Genomic DNA, 14,907 nt, shown 5'->3' with positions numbered 1-14,907 from the left:
GTGCCTCTGTGTCACAGCAAGGGCCCCTCCCCCCCAGCCCAGAAAACACCATTTTTAACAAGTTTAAGGGTTCCTCTGTCAGTCCTTGTGACAGAGCAGCTGCTCTCCCAGAACACCACAAACACACTTCCTTTCACAAGTGAGCACTTTCACGGGGATTTAATTCTCTAGAGCTTAAGCTTTTCAGAATTTTGTATTTGGGAAACCTCAAGGTAAAACAAACAAACAAACAAAAAAACCCAAATTCCACTCAGAAGGGCTACAGCCCCACAGAATTATCTTCTCAAAGACTCCAGCATTTGGGTGTTAAGAGAAAATATTATTTCCAAAGATATTTTAAGATTTCTGCTTGAAACAGTTGTCCCTGACTGCCTATACAAGTGTCCCCTGTACCCCTTTAATCTGATGAACACCAAGACCACACTCTGGGAGGAAACCACACCCAAAAGTAAGAGGTTTGGGGATAACATTTCAAATTTAAATAGTTCCTTGCCACTTCAGGCAGCTGCACTGCTAAGGATCAGACATTACACCAGGTACTGACTGGACCCTGATGGGCCACAAGGAAAAGCAGTTTTGTGGTTTGGGGAAGTCTGGAAATGGTGGTGTTCAACCCAAGCTGCTGTTCCTCCCCCAGAGAGGGGCTCCAGGCAGGGGCTTGGCTCTGTTTTGGGGAGGTCTCCAGGTTTAGGGGACCCCTCCACTGGGGTTGGGGACAACCCTGGGAACTCCAGACTGCCCAGGAGGTAAGACTCATCCTCTGTGCCTCCCAGGAGACAGGAATCCCTTCCCAGAGGGAAGGATGAGAAGCTGCCTCCTGCTGGCACCCAGCACCCTCCTTAACCAGGGACGGGGCAGTGACCTCCCCAGAGCCACGGGAATCAGACACAGCAGGAACACAGCACGGAGGGATCGGTTTTTAATTCCCAGGGATCGGAGCTGCCCGGGAGACGTCGGTGCCGCCCCGGGGCGATGCTCTGGGTCCGGCTCCGGTTCCGGTTCTGTCCCTGGCCGCGGGCTCCCTACCGCACGTAGTTCTTGGGGAAGAGCTGGAAGAGCTTTCCGTCCTGCGTGGGCTCGAAGCCGTATTTCTCCAGGTTGTTGGGGTCAAACGTTCCGTCCTTCACGTCCTTCTCGATGCGGGGAGCCACCACCTCATCGAAGAGCTGCTTGGCGGTCATGGGCGGCTCGGAGCCCTCGGGGGCGCGGTACGAGACGTAAGGTTTGAGCTTGAAGCCTTCGAGGTTGGGGACGATGAACTCGGGCACCATCTCCTTGACGAGGATGAACTTCTTGTTGGAGGTGAGCACCCCCAGGCGCTTGGCGCCCCGGCCCTTGTTGTAGGTGCGGGGCCCGCGCTTGCTGGTGAACGGGGACATGCGGTCAGCACCGCGCACCAGCCCGCGGGCCAGCTGGCTCAGCAGCCCCATGGCCCGCAGCCCCGCAGCCTCCGCGCTTCCCTCACGCCTGCTCCCGCCGCACCCGCCAGTATCGCCCGCTCCCATTGGCCGCCAGGCGGCAGCCAATCCGCGGAGCCGGTGCTGGGGGCCTCCCCGCCAATCAGCAGCGAAGGTGGCGAGGAGGGGGCGGGGCTTTCGCGCCGTCTCTTTCGCTCCTGCCCGCCCCTCCCGGTGACCTTTGACCCCTCTCGCGCAGCCCGGCGGGAGGGGCCCTGGGTCCGGGCGGTACCGAGCGGGTTCGGGGATTGGTACCGGGGGGAGAGGGAGGCGGCACCGGACCGGACCGGGCAGGAGGCGCTGGGGGACCCGGGGTGCGGGCAGGGCTGCGCTGGTTCCCGTCGGGCTTCTCCCGGGACGTCCCGGTGAGTGTCCCGGTGCCTGTCCCGGTGCCGGGTTCGGCTCTGGCTGAGCCCCGGTGTCGGCGTTTCGCTTAACGTGGGACCGGTCCCGCCGTGGTTCTGCTGCTGCCGCTGGGCCCTGGGTACCGGGGGGTGAGGGAGCAGCGGTACCGGGAGGGGGGGAGCTTCGGGTCGGAGCGAGCAGAAAGCTCCGGAGCGCTGGGGTTCGGTCCCGGAGCACTCGGAGGCTCCGGACCGGTAGCTCCGCTTTTCCTTGAGAAGTTCTGCTGGGTTGGGTTTGTGCTCAACAGGGAGAACCGGACAACGAGCGAATAAATTAAAAAATAATTAAAACCCGAGTTGTTCCTCCCCGTGTCCCGTCCTGCCGGGCTGCAGGAGCAGCTCTGGTACCCCTGGGCTGGGCGGTTCGGAGCGGTTCGGGTCAGGCTCTGCTGCTCTCTCCTAACTCTCCCTTCTCTTTTTTCTCTCGTTTTTGCCCCAGCTGAACCCCCCCAGCCATGGAGGAAGGAAACAACAGCACCAGCCTCGAGGTACAGCCCAGTTCCTCCCAGTGCACCCCATCCCCTCCCAGTGCACCCCATCCCCTCCCAGTGCAGCCCATCTCCTCTCAGTGCAGCCCTTCCCCTCCCAGTGCAGCCCAGTTCCTCCCAGTACAGCCCAGTTAAATGCTGTTCCTGCTGTTATTTTTGCTCACCTGGGGCTGGGCTGTAGCAGAACTCTGTGTGTGTGTCCCTGTCCCTGTCACTGTCCCTGTCACTGTCACTGTCCCTGTCAAGGGGAAACAAATTAAGTGACCACAATAACTTCCACCAAGAGCTCTCTGTGTTTTGCCAGGATGTGTTTATTGCTAACATTTTTTTTTTTTTCTTTATTTTGGATTCTTGTGCCCTTCCCTCACAGCCCCACCAGTGACACCCGTGGGATGACAGTGTCAGGGTTTGGGTGATGCAGGGGGACAGGTTCACTGTCACTGTGCTGTGTTCACTGTCACTGTGCTGTGTGAAGGACAAACCAGAGCCAGGCTCTGCTTGTGCTTCCTGGTGGAGCAGGGTTTGTAGAACTGGAACAAACTTCATGGCAGAGGAGTTTGGTGACTCTCAGCCTGTATTTTATTTTTCTGATGGTTGCTTGAGAGGTCACCCAGGTGTGGAGGGGAGGGCAGACCCTGGGCTGCTGTAGCCTCTGGGGTTCAGGACTTGTTCCAGACTTACCAGGGGCCATCTCTGTCCTTGTGCTCAGGGTGTTTCCTGCTTGTTCCTCATTTTTTATTTGCCTTTTTCCCCCTGTTCTGGTACATTTTGAGCTGGCGTTTCTCAGTGTGTTTTAACTGCCAGATTTTATTTTTTTTTCCTGAATCCCAATACTTGAGCAGGCCCTAGGACTGCACACTCGACGCGTGCATGATTTTCTTTTTATGATGAATTAATTCTGCTGGTTTATTGCTTATTTTCTCAACCTCACCGAGTCCTTTATGTTCAGCTCTCGTTCTTGTTGCTCTGTATGATGTAGAATCAACAAGAAAGGGCCTCACTTCACTGCCTGACCCTTTTCAGGGCTGTTCAGGAATGCACTGAACTGACACTGATGTACAACTCCACTGGTCACCCCTCTCCACTGAATGTTTGTTCACAGAGGGGCTGTAGGGCAAAGAAAATCTGGAAAATACAGTGAAGTTCTGCTGGGTGTGCCGTGCCAGGCACTGAGGTGGTTTCATGGAGGCTTTTTGCCATTTGTAGGAAACTAATTTCACCTTCCTTTGGTTTCCAGGCTGTGTCAACAGCAAGTGGAACACGAATTCTTCAGTTTGTAGAAGACAGGATACAGACTACAATGGTAATGTACAGCTGGATGAAAGGTGCTGTGTGCTTAAATAATGGGCAGGTTCTTGGCAGTTCAAGGACCTCTGCTAAGTCACAATCAGAGTCTGAGTGTTTGTTTCCTCCCTGTGGCTGTGCATGGGGCAGGAACTGCTTCCTGTTGTTTCACCCCGAGTACACAGAGTTGGGATCTCTGGGGGGGGGGAATGCTGAATATTTTGTGTGTGATCTTATGAGTGTGACATTAATGGAGTTTAAATTCAAACTTTTGTATGTATGAAGTTTTAATTGAAAAGTTTCACCTCTAGAAGTTGCTAACTACACCTGAATTCCTCTCACAGCTGACTGGCATTGCAATTGGAGCTGCAGTGGCATTATTCATAGCATTTGTTGTGTTTGCTGTTTACAGAAGAGTGAAAGGATCCAGTAAGTACTCAGTGACTGTAAGACTGGCAATTTTCTCAGTTATCTTCACTATTTCTGTAACAATATGTGGTAGATTCTGTGCCAGTTTGTAATGCTTGCTGTGAGGGCAGTGGTTATTGCAGGGAATCAGCTTTACAAGGGTGAAGAACTTGTGTTGTTTCACCCAGGTCTGAGTGTAGGACTTAGGGATTCCAACTAAAGGAAGGGAGATTTAGATGAGATGTTAGGAAGTTCTTCCCCATGAGGGTGCTGAGACCCTGGCACAGGTTGCCCAGGGAGGTGGTGGGAGCCCCATCCATCCCTGGAAGTTTTTAAACCAGGTTGGATGGGGCTCTGAGCAACCTGGGCTGGTGGGAGGTGTCTGGCTGGAACTGGGTGAGCTGAAAGGTCCCTTCCAACCCTGAAAATTCTATGATTCTGTGACTTGAGGTGCCACATGCAGAATGCTGCAGGGTTTTATTTCTCCAGTTTAGATTCAGCTGTCATGTAAATTATATAAACCCTGCTGCTATTTCACTGTTACAGCGATGAGAAACAGGGGAATTAGAGGTTGTCTTTGTGAGGTTAAAATTACCCAATCCTTTTATCTGTTTAGAGAGCCTTTTCCTCTGCTCCAGTGATCAGGCAGTGCCTCAAGGCAGCTATTCCCTAGTCCAGTGTGGCCAACCAGGCTTGGATAACCAGAGCTCTTTGGTGGTTTGAATCCCAAACACCGGACACAGGAGCTGTCTGCTCAGTGAGCCACAGCTGGGAGGAGGGAATAAACCCAACAGCCTGGGCTCGGTTTTCTTTCTCTTGGCACGGAGCTGCAGATGGTTCCTGATGTGTTGCTTCTCCTTTTCAGGGCAGCTCCAGCCCCAGGTGCCTCAGTACAGGTTTCGCAAGCGAGACAAAGTGATGTTCTACGGGCGGAAGATCATGAGGAAGGTGAGGGCTGCTGGGAGGGAAGGCAAGACCAAAATCCAGGGCAGGAGGTGTTGCAAACTTTGTCATGCTTCTCTTGCTTCACCTGGCCCAGGGCCTTCAGCCTCTACACAGCTTCACTGGAATTTTGAGGGTGCTTCAGAGCTCCTGGAGTTCTGCCTGAATTGCTGATGGAACAGCAGTGGCTTCTCCTGGCCAAACCTGCCCTCTCTCAAGAATGATTGCAGACATTGAGGGTAGGGGTAAATCTAACTCTGCTATGGAGCTGATTTTTTGGGGTTTTTGTTTTATATACACACACTCACACACTGCTCTATAGTAACCTGTCTATTCAGGGCCTCAGGATTGTCCCTTTCAGATGGTGACTTCCAGCTCTGCCATCACGTTCAGAGCTGTCACCCTTTTCCCCAGATTCACCTTCCTGCAGTCTGTGGAAAGCACTGAGCATGTGAGCCCTGGTTTTCTTGTACTGAATTACAAGTAGGGCTTGTCAGACTGTCTCATGAGACTGTTCAAGTGGGGTTTATCACAAGACTGTCCTCTTTGCCTTGGATTGTCACAAGGAATGGTACTTGTGCAGTCAGGTTCCTCTTCAAGTGTTGTTTCAGTCCTGTTATTTTGAAAGGTCTCCAAAATTTTTCCATCAGTCAGGAATCTGTTTCTGCATTAGTTGGTTAAATCCTTCAAGTCTGTGGCTGCCTGTTTGATATTTTAGTTCAATTTTTTATTTTTTCCCTTTTGCCTTTACAAGCAGCTTTTCTTGGGAAATTGCAACAAGGAAATCTGCAAACAGACATTTTCTGTAGTGGGTTCATTAACCTTAGCAGGCATGCTAGGTGTTCACCACTGCCTGGATTTCAGGTACTGAGGAGATTAATGTTCCTATTGTTCTCCTCAAAATACATCCTTCTCTTGAAGCTGCTTTGTGTATTCAGAGCATGACAATCATTTTTTTCTGGCTGTCAGTACCACTGTGGTCAAAACCTCTCCTCTTTTCAGTGCTGTCAGGAGTGGCTATGTCAGCACAGAGATTTTGCATTTGGTTTTGTTACAGGCTTGTGCCCTGGGTCCTGAAGGTCAAGGTGGCTTCCTTGCTCAACACTTAACCAGACCAAAATCTGTTTAGCAACTTCTTGGAGCTCTGTGCACAGTTTTAGTATGTGTGGTGTTATTGATAAGCCTGACTTCAAAAAGTCTCTTAGGGGGGAACTCTGACCCCTTTTTAGAATAACAAATGGTTATTTCTTGCTTGTAGTCACCTGAGTAGTAAATATAAATGTTTTATGAAGGAAGAAGCCTATTTAATTCTGACTGCCAGAAGTGCTCCCTGCCTGCTCTCCTGTAGAGTCAGAACCAAGGTGCTCTCTGTGGGCTCCCAGCTCAGGGGAGCTGTGGGGCAGGGATGGGAATGTGTCCTGTGGGATAACCTGCTCCAATCCAGGGGTGCACTCATGTTACCAGGGCACTTAGAGCCCACCATCTGCACAAAACCAAGGTGCAGGTAAGTCAGCTTTTTTGGTCAGTCACTGCTTGTTGAGGAACATTTCCTCCTGTGAGCTGCCACAGCCCTCCTGCCTCACACACAAAACATTGCTGTGGATCAGCCCCCTGAGAAACAAAGGGAGAACGAGTAATGTTTTCAAAGTCGAGTTTTCTTGGTCTTGCAGTTGGTGTTTTCCTCCAGGAGGTGGCACTTGGTAACCATTTAAAGCACTTAAAGCCTCGGTGATGGCTCTGGTGCTGCTTGTCACCAGCTCAGAAATGCAGCAGTCCCTGTGTTCTGAGCTTTACATGGTGCTCATCTGCCCGATGTTGGGTGTCCCTGAGTGAGAACTCTGTGGGTTTTTTCCCCTCTACCATCCACGACCACTGTAGTAGCTGCTGATGGAAATTTTAGGATATTCCACTTGCTTTCTAGAAAGAAATGATCCTGGTGTAGGTGTTGTTCCAATCCTCCCAGGCCCTGTCCGAGTGCTTCGCTGTCCTCAGGTTCTGCTGACTGGGTAAATGAGTTGGAGCCTTCACAGGGTTGGAATGGGTGACTTGGGGTTTTGGTTGGTTTGTATTTTCATGAATGTTTTTTGTTTTCATTACTTCTTCCAGGTGACAACTCTCCCAAACTCTCTGGTTGGGAACACCGTGCCTCGCCAGCGGATGCGGAAACGTGCCAAGGTCTTGTCTTTGGCTAAAAGGTACCTTGACTTTTGGGAAGGGGAGAAGTCCTGTCATGGAAGATGGTTTTGTAGGATTTTTCTGGGTTAGTTTTGTTTGTGATACGGCAGCTATTCCTAGCATTGCACCTTTCTTTCACGGGCTGTGCACCAGCCAAGCTTTTGGGTGAGAAATTCGCTGGAAGGAGTGGTTTCTGTACACAGCACTGCCTGGAGTTTTGCTGAGGAAAGGCAAAGGGTGGAATGCTGGTGTTTTATCTGCCTGCTCGTGTATAACATGGATTGAAGTGCATCTGGAATTGCATCCAGCCCCTGGTGTCAGTGCACACCCCATGCCTAACACAGATGAGGAGATGCCCTGAACTTTCTGACTCGTGTTTTCCTTGTAGGATTCTAAGAATCAAGAAGGAGTGTCCAACCCTGCAGCCAAAGGAACCACCTCCCTCTTTGCTAGAGGCAGATCTGACTGAATTTGATGTCAAGAATTCCCACTTGCCATCAGAAGTCCTGTACATGCTTAAAAATGTTAGGTATGTTCAATGGAAAGATAAATTGGGATTTTGCTTTTGATGGATGTTCAAATGAACCTAAATATTTGGTGGTTTGTGTCAGATCACTGCATGGTCAGAATCTTTAAGCAGCTGATTGAAAGATCATCTGAGCATGAGGGATATATATATGACTTTTAATGTTCTAAAAACATTAAGAAAATAGTTGAGTGGTTTGGTTTTTTTTGTTTTTAGTTTGTTTTTTTTTTAAAGACTAATACTAGTGGCCTATATTGGGGGATAATGATGATAAAGCTTTTCTAACCTGAAGAGATTTCTGTTAGTACATTTTTGAAATTTTCTTTAGACTATATCAGACAATTTTTTGGTACAGAAAGGTATCATAATTGGTAAATGTTAATTGGATACCAACCATATTAACAACTCTCTGAACAGCAGAATTATTTCTCTGGCTAAGAAGGTTGTAAATAAACCAAAGTCAGCTTAATCCTCACAGATCTTTGGGAGGTAGGGAGGTAGGGATGCTCTTTTGCCTGTTCAGTCAAGTGTTGGTACTGCTGACACAGCAAAGGGGGGGAGATCTGCAGACATGAGACATTTGTTTTCTTTGTGTTGGTTCATTTTTCTCCCAACTGTGACATGATTTAGTCCTGAAGGTCACACATTCCATAACAAAACTGCTGTTCCAGTCATCCAAGCTTTCCACTGTGGAATTATGATCTCCTTTGACTAATTGATGTTGCAGTAGAATTTGATTGATGGATCTTGTAAAATGTGAGCTAATGGAGCTGAATGAACAGCTCTTCTGGTGCTGTGCACAGAGTGATCAGGTTTCAGACTCCTCTTTCTCTCTGCCTTGCAGTGACTGACTCGTTTCAGTACTGAGGGACTCAGTTGCACGTTGCCTGCAGATGAACTATTTCAGTTTTACAGTATATGCAGGGATATGACAGATTTTTCCCTTTGTTTTCAGTATTTCTCCTGCATTCTGCCTGCCCACATGGACAGGGTGGCTGTGCTAACAGAGAAAATGCCATAGGGTGACATTTCTCATGCAATGGGTGAATCTGTGCAAGATTTCACATTTTCTTTTTCTCCTTCTGAAGCCAGGCTGATGTTTGTTTGTGGGACACTTGATATTCTTCCTTCTGAAGCATTCTTGGAGTGCTACTCATGAAGCACTTCCAGTTTTCAGTGTGTCACAGTACTCTGTCACTTCTGGGGAATTCTGCTCCTTCAGCCACTGCTGGGCTGCCACACAACGACTGCTCTGGGGGTTCCTCTGCTGTTCCTCCCTGGGGGCTTTTTCCAAAGGCAGTGACAATTTTAGGTTTCCTTTTGAAAAAAAGGCTGGTAACTCATTTTTCTTCCCTGCAGGGTTCTTGGCCACTTTGAGAAACCTCTTTTCCTGGAGCTGTGCAAGCACATGTTTTTTGTGCAGCTGCATGAGGGGGAATACGTCTTCCGTCCTGGGCAGCTGGACAACAGCATCTACGTTGTGCAGGATGGCAGGCTGGAAGTGTGCATCCAAGAAAGTGTAAGGATAACCTCAGCTGTTCTTCTGGAGCTAAATCTTTTGACGTGGCCTGTAGTCTGGCATGAATCATTAGGCATTGATTAAGCTTAGACACTTGAATCATAGTGGTTTCGCAAGGACAGCTGCCAACTCTGCAAGGTTGTGACATTTATAAGGATTGAGGCTGTGAGCTGTGGTCCCCTGGGTCTTAGATGACAGAGCACAAAACACAGTGCTGACCAGGGAGTCTGAGATGTCCTCACACACTCTGGGAGGACTGGGGCAAAACAGGCTCTGCCTGGGGTGGAAACATTCTCCTTTTGGATGGTAGTGATACAAATGGGTTGGGTGTACAGAGCAGGAGGGACCAGGTACACTTCACTCCATAATTTCCTGGTGTGGTAGAAGGTGGGAGGTGAAAGATTCAGTTTAACTTTTGGGTAGACAGGGAAAAGAAAGGGCAGGGGGCTTCTTTTATGGGTGGGGGTCTTAAAATGTTGAGTGGTAGCCCTTGTGGTCATTTCTGCCATTTCTTGAGTTTATTTTTTCCTTCTTCTCAACGAATCTCAGAGTTTAGCTTTAACATGTGAACAGTTTTCTGATGGCTGAAAACACAGGAGATTTGTGTTTGTAAATGATGCCAGATTTCCTGATTTCTGTGTATTTTTGCATTTTGTTGTTCTTTGTTTTGTGCTACCTCTTGACATGCACTGCTCGATAAGGGGAGCTAATTCTGACTCAGAGTGAAGGAAGCTCTTTTTAATTGGCTGTTACACAGCAAAGACAAGCAGCTCACATCTCCCCCTAGAAAAAATTGGCTTTTAGTTTCTCTTAATTTATCACTCTGAGAAATGTGGCTTGAATTAGCCCATTTCCACCAGAGCAGAGAGAAAACAAGCACTCAGGCTGTAATGAGGGACCATTTCTTCTGGGGCTGCTCAGAGTCACAAGAACAAGTTAAGCTCTCTGAAATGCCACAGAAATGCCATATATGCAGCTTGAGCCTGCAGTAATCTTGTGTCCTACACTTGCAGGATGGAACAGAAGTGGTTGTTAAGGAGGTGCTGGCAGGGGACAGTGTCCACAGTCTTCTCAGCATTCTTGATGTTATCACAGTAAGTTTTTGAACGTGGAGCTTTGCTGCTTTCCTGCTTTGTCTCTCAGAGCCTGCTGGGGGAAGTGGGCTTGGAATATTGCTAGGAAAGGATCAGAATGGAAGACATTTCTTTAACCAACTCTTTTCCTCCTCCAAGGCCTTCACAAAAAGTTCTCTGAAAAGCCTCTAGTTCTCTACTGATTCTGACTTAGCTGTTCCTTGTGACCTCAGAGTGTGGCTGTAAAATATTATAATTTAAATGTGGTATTTTGAGTGTGTGGCTGGTTACATTGTATTTGAGAGACCTGACAATTATGGAAACGTTTCCTCTTCATGTTCCTCTGACAGCTTTTACCCTGTTCTGGACCAGTTGGATGTGTGGTTGGCCCTTTCCACAGCAGCTGCTTCATGCAGGGATTTTGAAAGGGAAAAATTATATGCTGAAAACCTGGAGGGACAGGCTGCTGTTTGGGGAGAAAGGCTAATAATCTGTTATTATCCTTAAGCTGGTTTTCTGAGACACTGTCACGTTGGTCATTTCCTTCCAAAAAGGAACTGCTCAGAAAAAAACCCACCAAACACTTCACTGGGTATTCTGCAGACCATATCAGTGCTCATTTTGTTTAATTAATATGGAGCCTGTTGAAATTAATTTGCACCCTTTGTCTAGTAACTAAAGATTTAATAGATTTCTTGTGGTTTTGCTATGTATTTGGTATAGAAACTGATATGAAATACTGCTCGTGGCAGTACAGTGAGGTTTGCACTTAAAAGCAAACCATATACATTTGAGTATAAGAACTCCAAACTACTCCATCTGAAGCCAGGTTTTAAATTGGCCTTTAAGGAGGAATGTTGCATTTATTTTTGGTGCAGCAAAGGGCACAGGAATGTAATTTGTTAATTTTTTAATTAAAAGAAACTTGGGGAAACTGAGGCCACCTCATCGCTTTGCACTGCAGGTCAAAGAGATGTTGAAAATTTCAGATCCCTCAGGAACTTGAAAATCAAGCTATTAATATTATCCCCAGATTTTATAAAAAGGTCAACTGAAGTTGGTTTAATTAGGAAATTGGTTCCAGTTAATTTAATTTTAGAATCTGCTTCATCCTGACTTCCACACCAGCAAGGCAGAGCTGTAGCTTTATTTTTCAGGGTGGTTCTGGCTGTAGAGAGTGTATCTTGTTTGGTTTTGCTGTGTTCTTTAGGCAGGAATTCTTTTGCAGTGATTGTTTAGCTGTCTGATGTTCTGGAAGACTTGCAAGTTTTTGTTTGTGATCAACATTTAACATCTGTGTATTCACTGCTTGGAAAAAATTGCTTTCAGCTGCTGCAGAGGAGTGAAAGCTCCAAAGGCTGTAAGGTGACTGTGTTCCATTAGACATTCCATTTCCCTCTTAGCTCTTGCACTGTAGCACAGAAGGACTCCCTTTGTCTTGGAAATATTTGCTAAAATAATGTTTCATGTATTAGTAAATGAGTTAATAGCTTCTAGATACTTTTTTCAGCATTTACAAGTGGGCAGAAGGGGTGCTGTTCAACAGTGGATTTTTGTTAAAATCTGTTTTGGTTCAGGTGGGAAAATCTTAAACCAGGGTCTTGCCTTTTAGGGAGAAAAAAAATCTGTATTCTTTACAGTCTTACCATTTATTGGTTTGTTAATTCCCCTCCCCTTCTTTGAGCAACTTGGGATGGTGTAGACCCAGTTTATCTCAAGTAGAGAGGAGCTGTTTGACTTTGTCATTTGGAATATTCATGTATATGTCTGAAGATACATGTTTGTATCTCAGGACACAGTAAATCTGCCTGGGTTTTGTTTCACACCATTATGTATATAATTACTGTGAGTTTTGTTGCATTTCTTGCTGGTTGTGTGAGTCTATGGTAGCTATTGCAGCAAATAGCTTGCAAATAACATCAAGAAAATCTTTTTTCTGCAGTCTTGAGTAGCTTGAAATACTTGTGAAGCCTGGCTTTGTCTGTAAGAAAAATAACAGAGCTTCCAAACCTGTTAGGTCCCCTTCACCTGATGCCCCTTCCTGGAGCTCTTATTTCTCTGCCTCTGTTTAATGCTGTGAAACTGCTGCTGTGAGTTCTCCTGCCCTCATTACACCACTGGGAGGTCGTGGAGCAGAAGTTCAAGGCTCTTTGTGGTCAGTCAAGCATATTCAGTGTCAAAGGAGAAATTCAGGAAGTGATTGGGAAGAATTGAGTCAGATAACTGGTGGATTAACTTCGTGTCTCTAAAACTTCCCATTAGGGTCATCCTGCTCCTTACAAAACAGTCTCAGCCCGAGCAGCCATTCCCTCCACCATTCTGAGGCTTCCAGCAAATGCCTTTCAGGATGTCTTCCAGAAGTACCCTGAAACTCTTGTTAGAGTGGTACAGGTAAGCTGTGTTCTTAAGTACAACTGGAGGGGAATAAGTCACTAATTTCAGAGTTACAAGGAAAACGTTCTGAAGTTCAGCAAGCTCATCATCCTTTGGCAGATACAGAGCTGTTCAGGATAGCTTCTTCTCAAGATGTGGAGTATTTCTGCTGTTCCTCTTGGAGCCCTAGACTTAAAGACTGCAGCATTACTCATGTACAGGAAGAAATTATGTATACACTGAATCAATTTCTGCACGTGATAATCTTTCAAATCAGCCCAACCTGTACCATAAGCTCCTTGTCCTGGTGAGGCAGAATGTGCCAGCATGGGTTCTGCATCATGGTTGGGCACCAGCAAGGCTTCAGAGTGGCTCAGACTGGGGAAAAGACTGCTGCATATTCTGAAAAAGGACTGATGGACCCTCAGAAGCTGTTTGTTGAGGGGTGGTGCTTTGTAAAACCCATGCCCTTCAGATGTAGTGAAATGAGGCAATCAGGTGTTGCTAATTATGAGGTGGGAGGTGTGAGCTTGTGTTAAACTCACCTTTTATTGGTCACCCAATGCTGCTCATGGGCAGCTGGGGTCAGCCCTGATTTGGCACAGGTGGGCTTAGCACAAGCTCATGTAATTAGCAACCCCTGATTGCCTCATTTCACTACATTCAGACTCCTGGGTGGATTTCCCCATCAGCAGCTGAGGGAAGAGCTGTGCCTTGTAGGAGTTTGAAGTTCTCCTTCCCTTGCTTTGCAGGAGTGTGGACAGCTCACTGCAAATGTTTGGTACACCTTGCAAGTGGAAGTTAGTGCAGGGAGCAGTGTGTTAATTATTTCATTTCTGCTCTGTCCTCTTGTTTTACTGTCACTTCTAAATCGTTTTGTTCTTGCAGACTCTTCTGGTGTCTGGATGATTTATGACACCTGAACTGCCTGGTACTGGTGGCTGTGGAGAACAGATCATTACACCAATTTAATTTGCTCTGTGGGAGCTGATAGAAAAGAGAGGATGGCTCAAGAGTAGGAATAAGCTAAGGGTGGAGGAAGGTCAGGTGGAAGTGGTGTTTTATGCTGTTTTAAAGTGCTTATAGAGCAGCAGCACAGGCTCTGCATGGAGAAAGCTGGAATAGTTTTTCAGTGAGGAGAGGAGAAATAGAAGCAAATGTATTTGCTTGAATTCATACTTATTCTAAATGTTTACAGGAAGCAAAACCCATTATTTTGTGCCTGATAATAAGGCTTTGGATTCTCATGCCATCAAGTAATTAGGAAGTCTTTGTTAAATCACTATTTTTGCCTCACTTGATCAACTGCTGAAAAGGAATTTCAGCTCAGGGTACAGTCTGTATTTGATGAGGTGCCTTCAGGAGCTCTGGCACAGAACTGTGTCTGAATGCAAGAACGAGCGTGGGAGAAAGCTGAATCCATTCCTTTTCCTTCCAGATCATCATGGTAAGGCTGCAGAGAGTCACCTTCCTTGCTCTGCACAACTACCTGGGTCTGACCACTGAGCTCTTCAACTGTGTAAGTTTGGGTTACACTTGGGTTACATTTTCCCTGCTGTTCCTATGCAGCCTGGCTGTGACTTGGCACAGGGTCCTTTTCCTTCCTTCAGAAGGTCATCAAGCAGATGTCACAAGTTAATGTGACAGTGCCAGTACTTGAGAAATAAAGTGCTTGCTGTAACCAGCCCATGAGCTCCAGGCTATGCTGAACCCTGGGGAGTCAGGGGGAAGTGGACAAGCTTCAGAGAAGTGCATTGCTTCCAAGTGGTGGATGGGCATCCCTGGGTGTTTCTGCAAGTCCTGACACGGTGGTGACACTGAGACACTTCCACCAGGGACAGCTAAGAGGGTGATAGAGGATGAGGTCAGGGAATAGTTAAGCAAACAAGACTTGCACAAGTCTTGAGGGCCATGATGGGATGACCCAGGAGTGCTAAGGGAGCTGGCAGATGTCACTGCAGGGCCATCCTCAATTGTCCTTGATCACTGTGACTGGGAGAAGGGCTCCAGGGCTCAGTACTGGGTCCAGTCCTGTTAAATGTGTGAGGTTTAAGTTTGCCTTTTCACCTTGCTGCTTGCAGCAGAGCCAAGCCATCCCACTCATCTCTGTGGCAAGTTTAACATCTGGAGGAGCTTCGAGCAAAGCAGGAAAAAGACAAATGTCCAACATGGCAGAGGAAGATCGTGCAGAAAAGTTTGAAAAATCTGGGGAAGCTCTGGAGATGGGTAATGTGTCTGGAAGAGGGTGTTCACTGTCA

The 14,907-nt window shown here is 47.3% G+C and overlaps 2 protein-coding genes across 2 annotated transcripts in view; one reads left to right on the top strand and one right to left on the bottom strand.

The window, feature by feature from the left end:
• Positions 1-144: 144 nt before the first annotated feature.
• On the bottom strand, positions 145-1,492 carry MRPL41 (mitochondrial ribosomal protein L41). Its single transcript, XM_071765853.1, has one exon. The coding sequence runs from the start codon at positions 1,428-1,430 to the stop codon at positions 1,023-1,025; it is 408 nt and encodes a 135-aa protein (XP_071621954.1). The 5' UTR covers positions 1,431-1,492; the 3' UTR covers positions 145-1,022.
• Positions 1,493-1,654: 162 nt separating this feature from the next.
• PNPLA7 (patatin like domain 7, lysophospholipase) overlaps positions 1,655-14,907 on the top strand; it is a 90,481-nt gene continuing 77,228 nt past the window's right edge. The window contains exons 1-12 of the mRNA XM_071765713.1: positions 1,655-1,822; positions 2,301-2,349; positions 3,587-3,652; positions 3,978-4,062; positions 4,907-4,989; positions 7,090-7,178; positions 7,547-7,687; positions 9,044-9,203; positions 10,217-10,297; positions 12,539-12,667; positions 14,088-14,168; positions 14,734-14,875. Coding sequence (XP_071621814.1) covers positions 2,317-2,349; positions 3,587-3,652; positions 3,978-4,062; positions 4,907-4,989; positions 7,090-7,178; positions 7,547-7,687; positions 9,044-9,203; positions 10,217-10,297; positions 12,539-12,667; positions 14,088-14,168; positions 14,734-14,875 — 1,090 coding nt within the window. The 5' untranslated portion in view covers positions 1,655-1,822; positions 2,301-2,316. The remainder of the gene's footprint in view (positions 1,823-2,300; positions 2,350-3,586; positions 3,653-3,977; positions 4,063-4,906; positions 4,990-7,089; positions 7,179-7,546; positions 7,688-9,043; positions 9,204-10,216; positions 10,298-12,538; positions 12,668-14,087; positions 14,169-14,733; positions 14,876-14,907) is intronic.

This window comes from Heliangelus exortis, chromosome 22, assembly GCF_036169615.1.
Source record: "Heliangelus exortis chromosome 22, bHelExo1.hap1, whole genome shotgun sequence".
Lineage (NCBI taxonomy): Eukaryota > Metazoa > Chordata > Aves > Apodiformes > Trochilidae > Heliangelus > Heliangelus exortis.
This window is presented reverse-complemented; position numbering and strand designations above follow the sequence as displayed.

Bases quoted from the DNA above. Each gene is read 5' to 3' on its own strand.
- MRPL41 (XM_071765853.1), bottom strand. From the start codon at position 1,430: ATGGGGCTGCTGAGCCAGCTGGCCCGCGGGCTGGTGCGCGGTGCTGAC.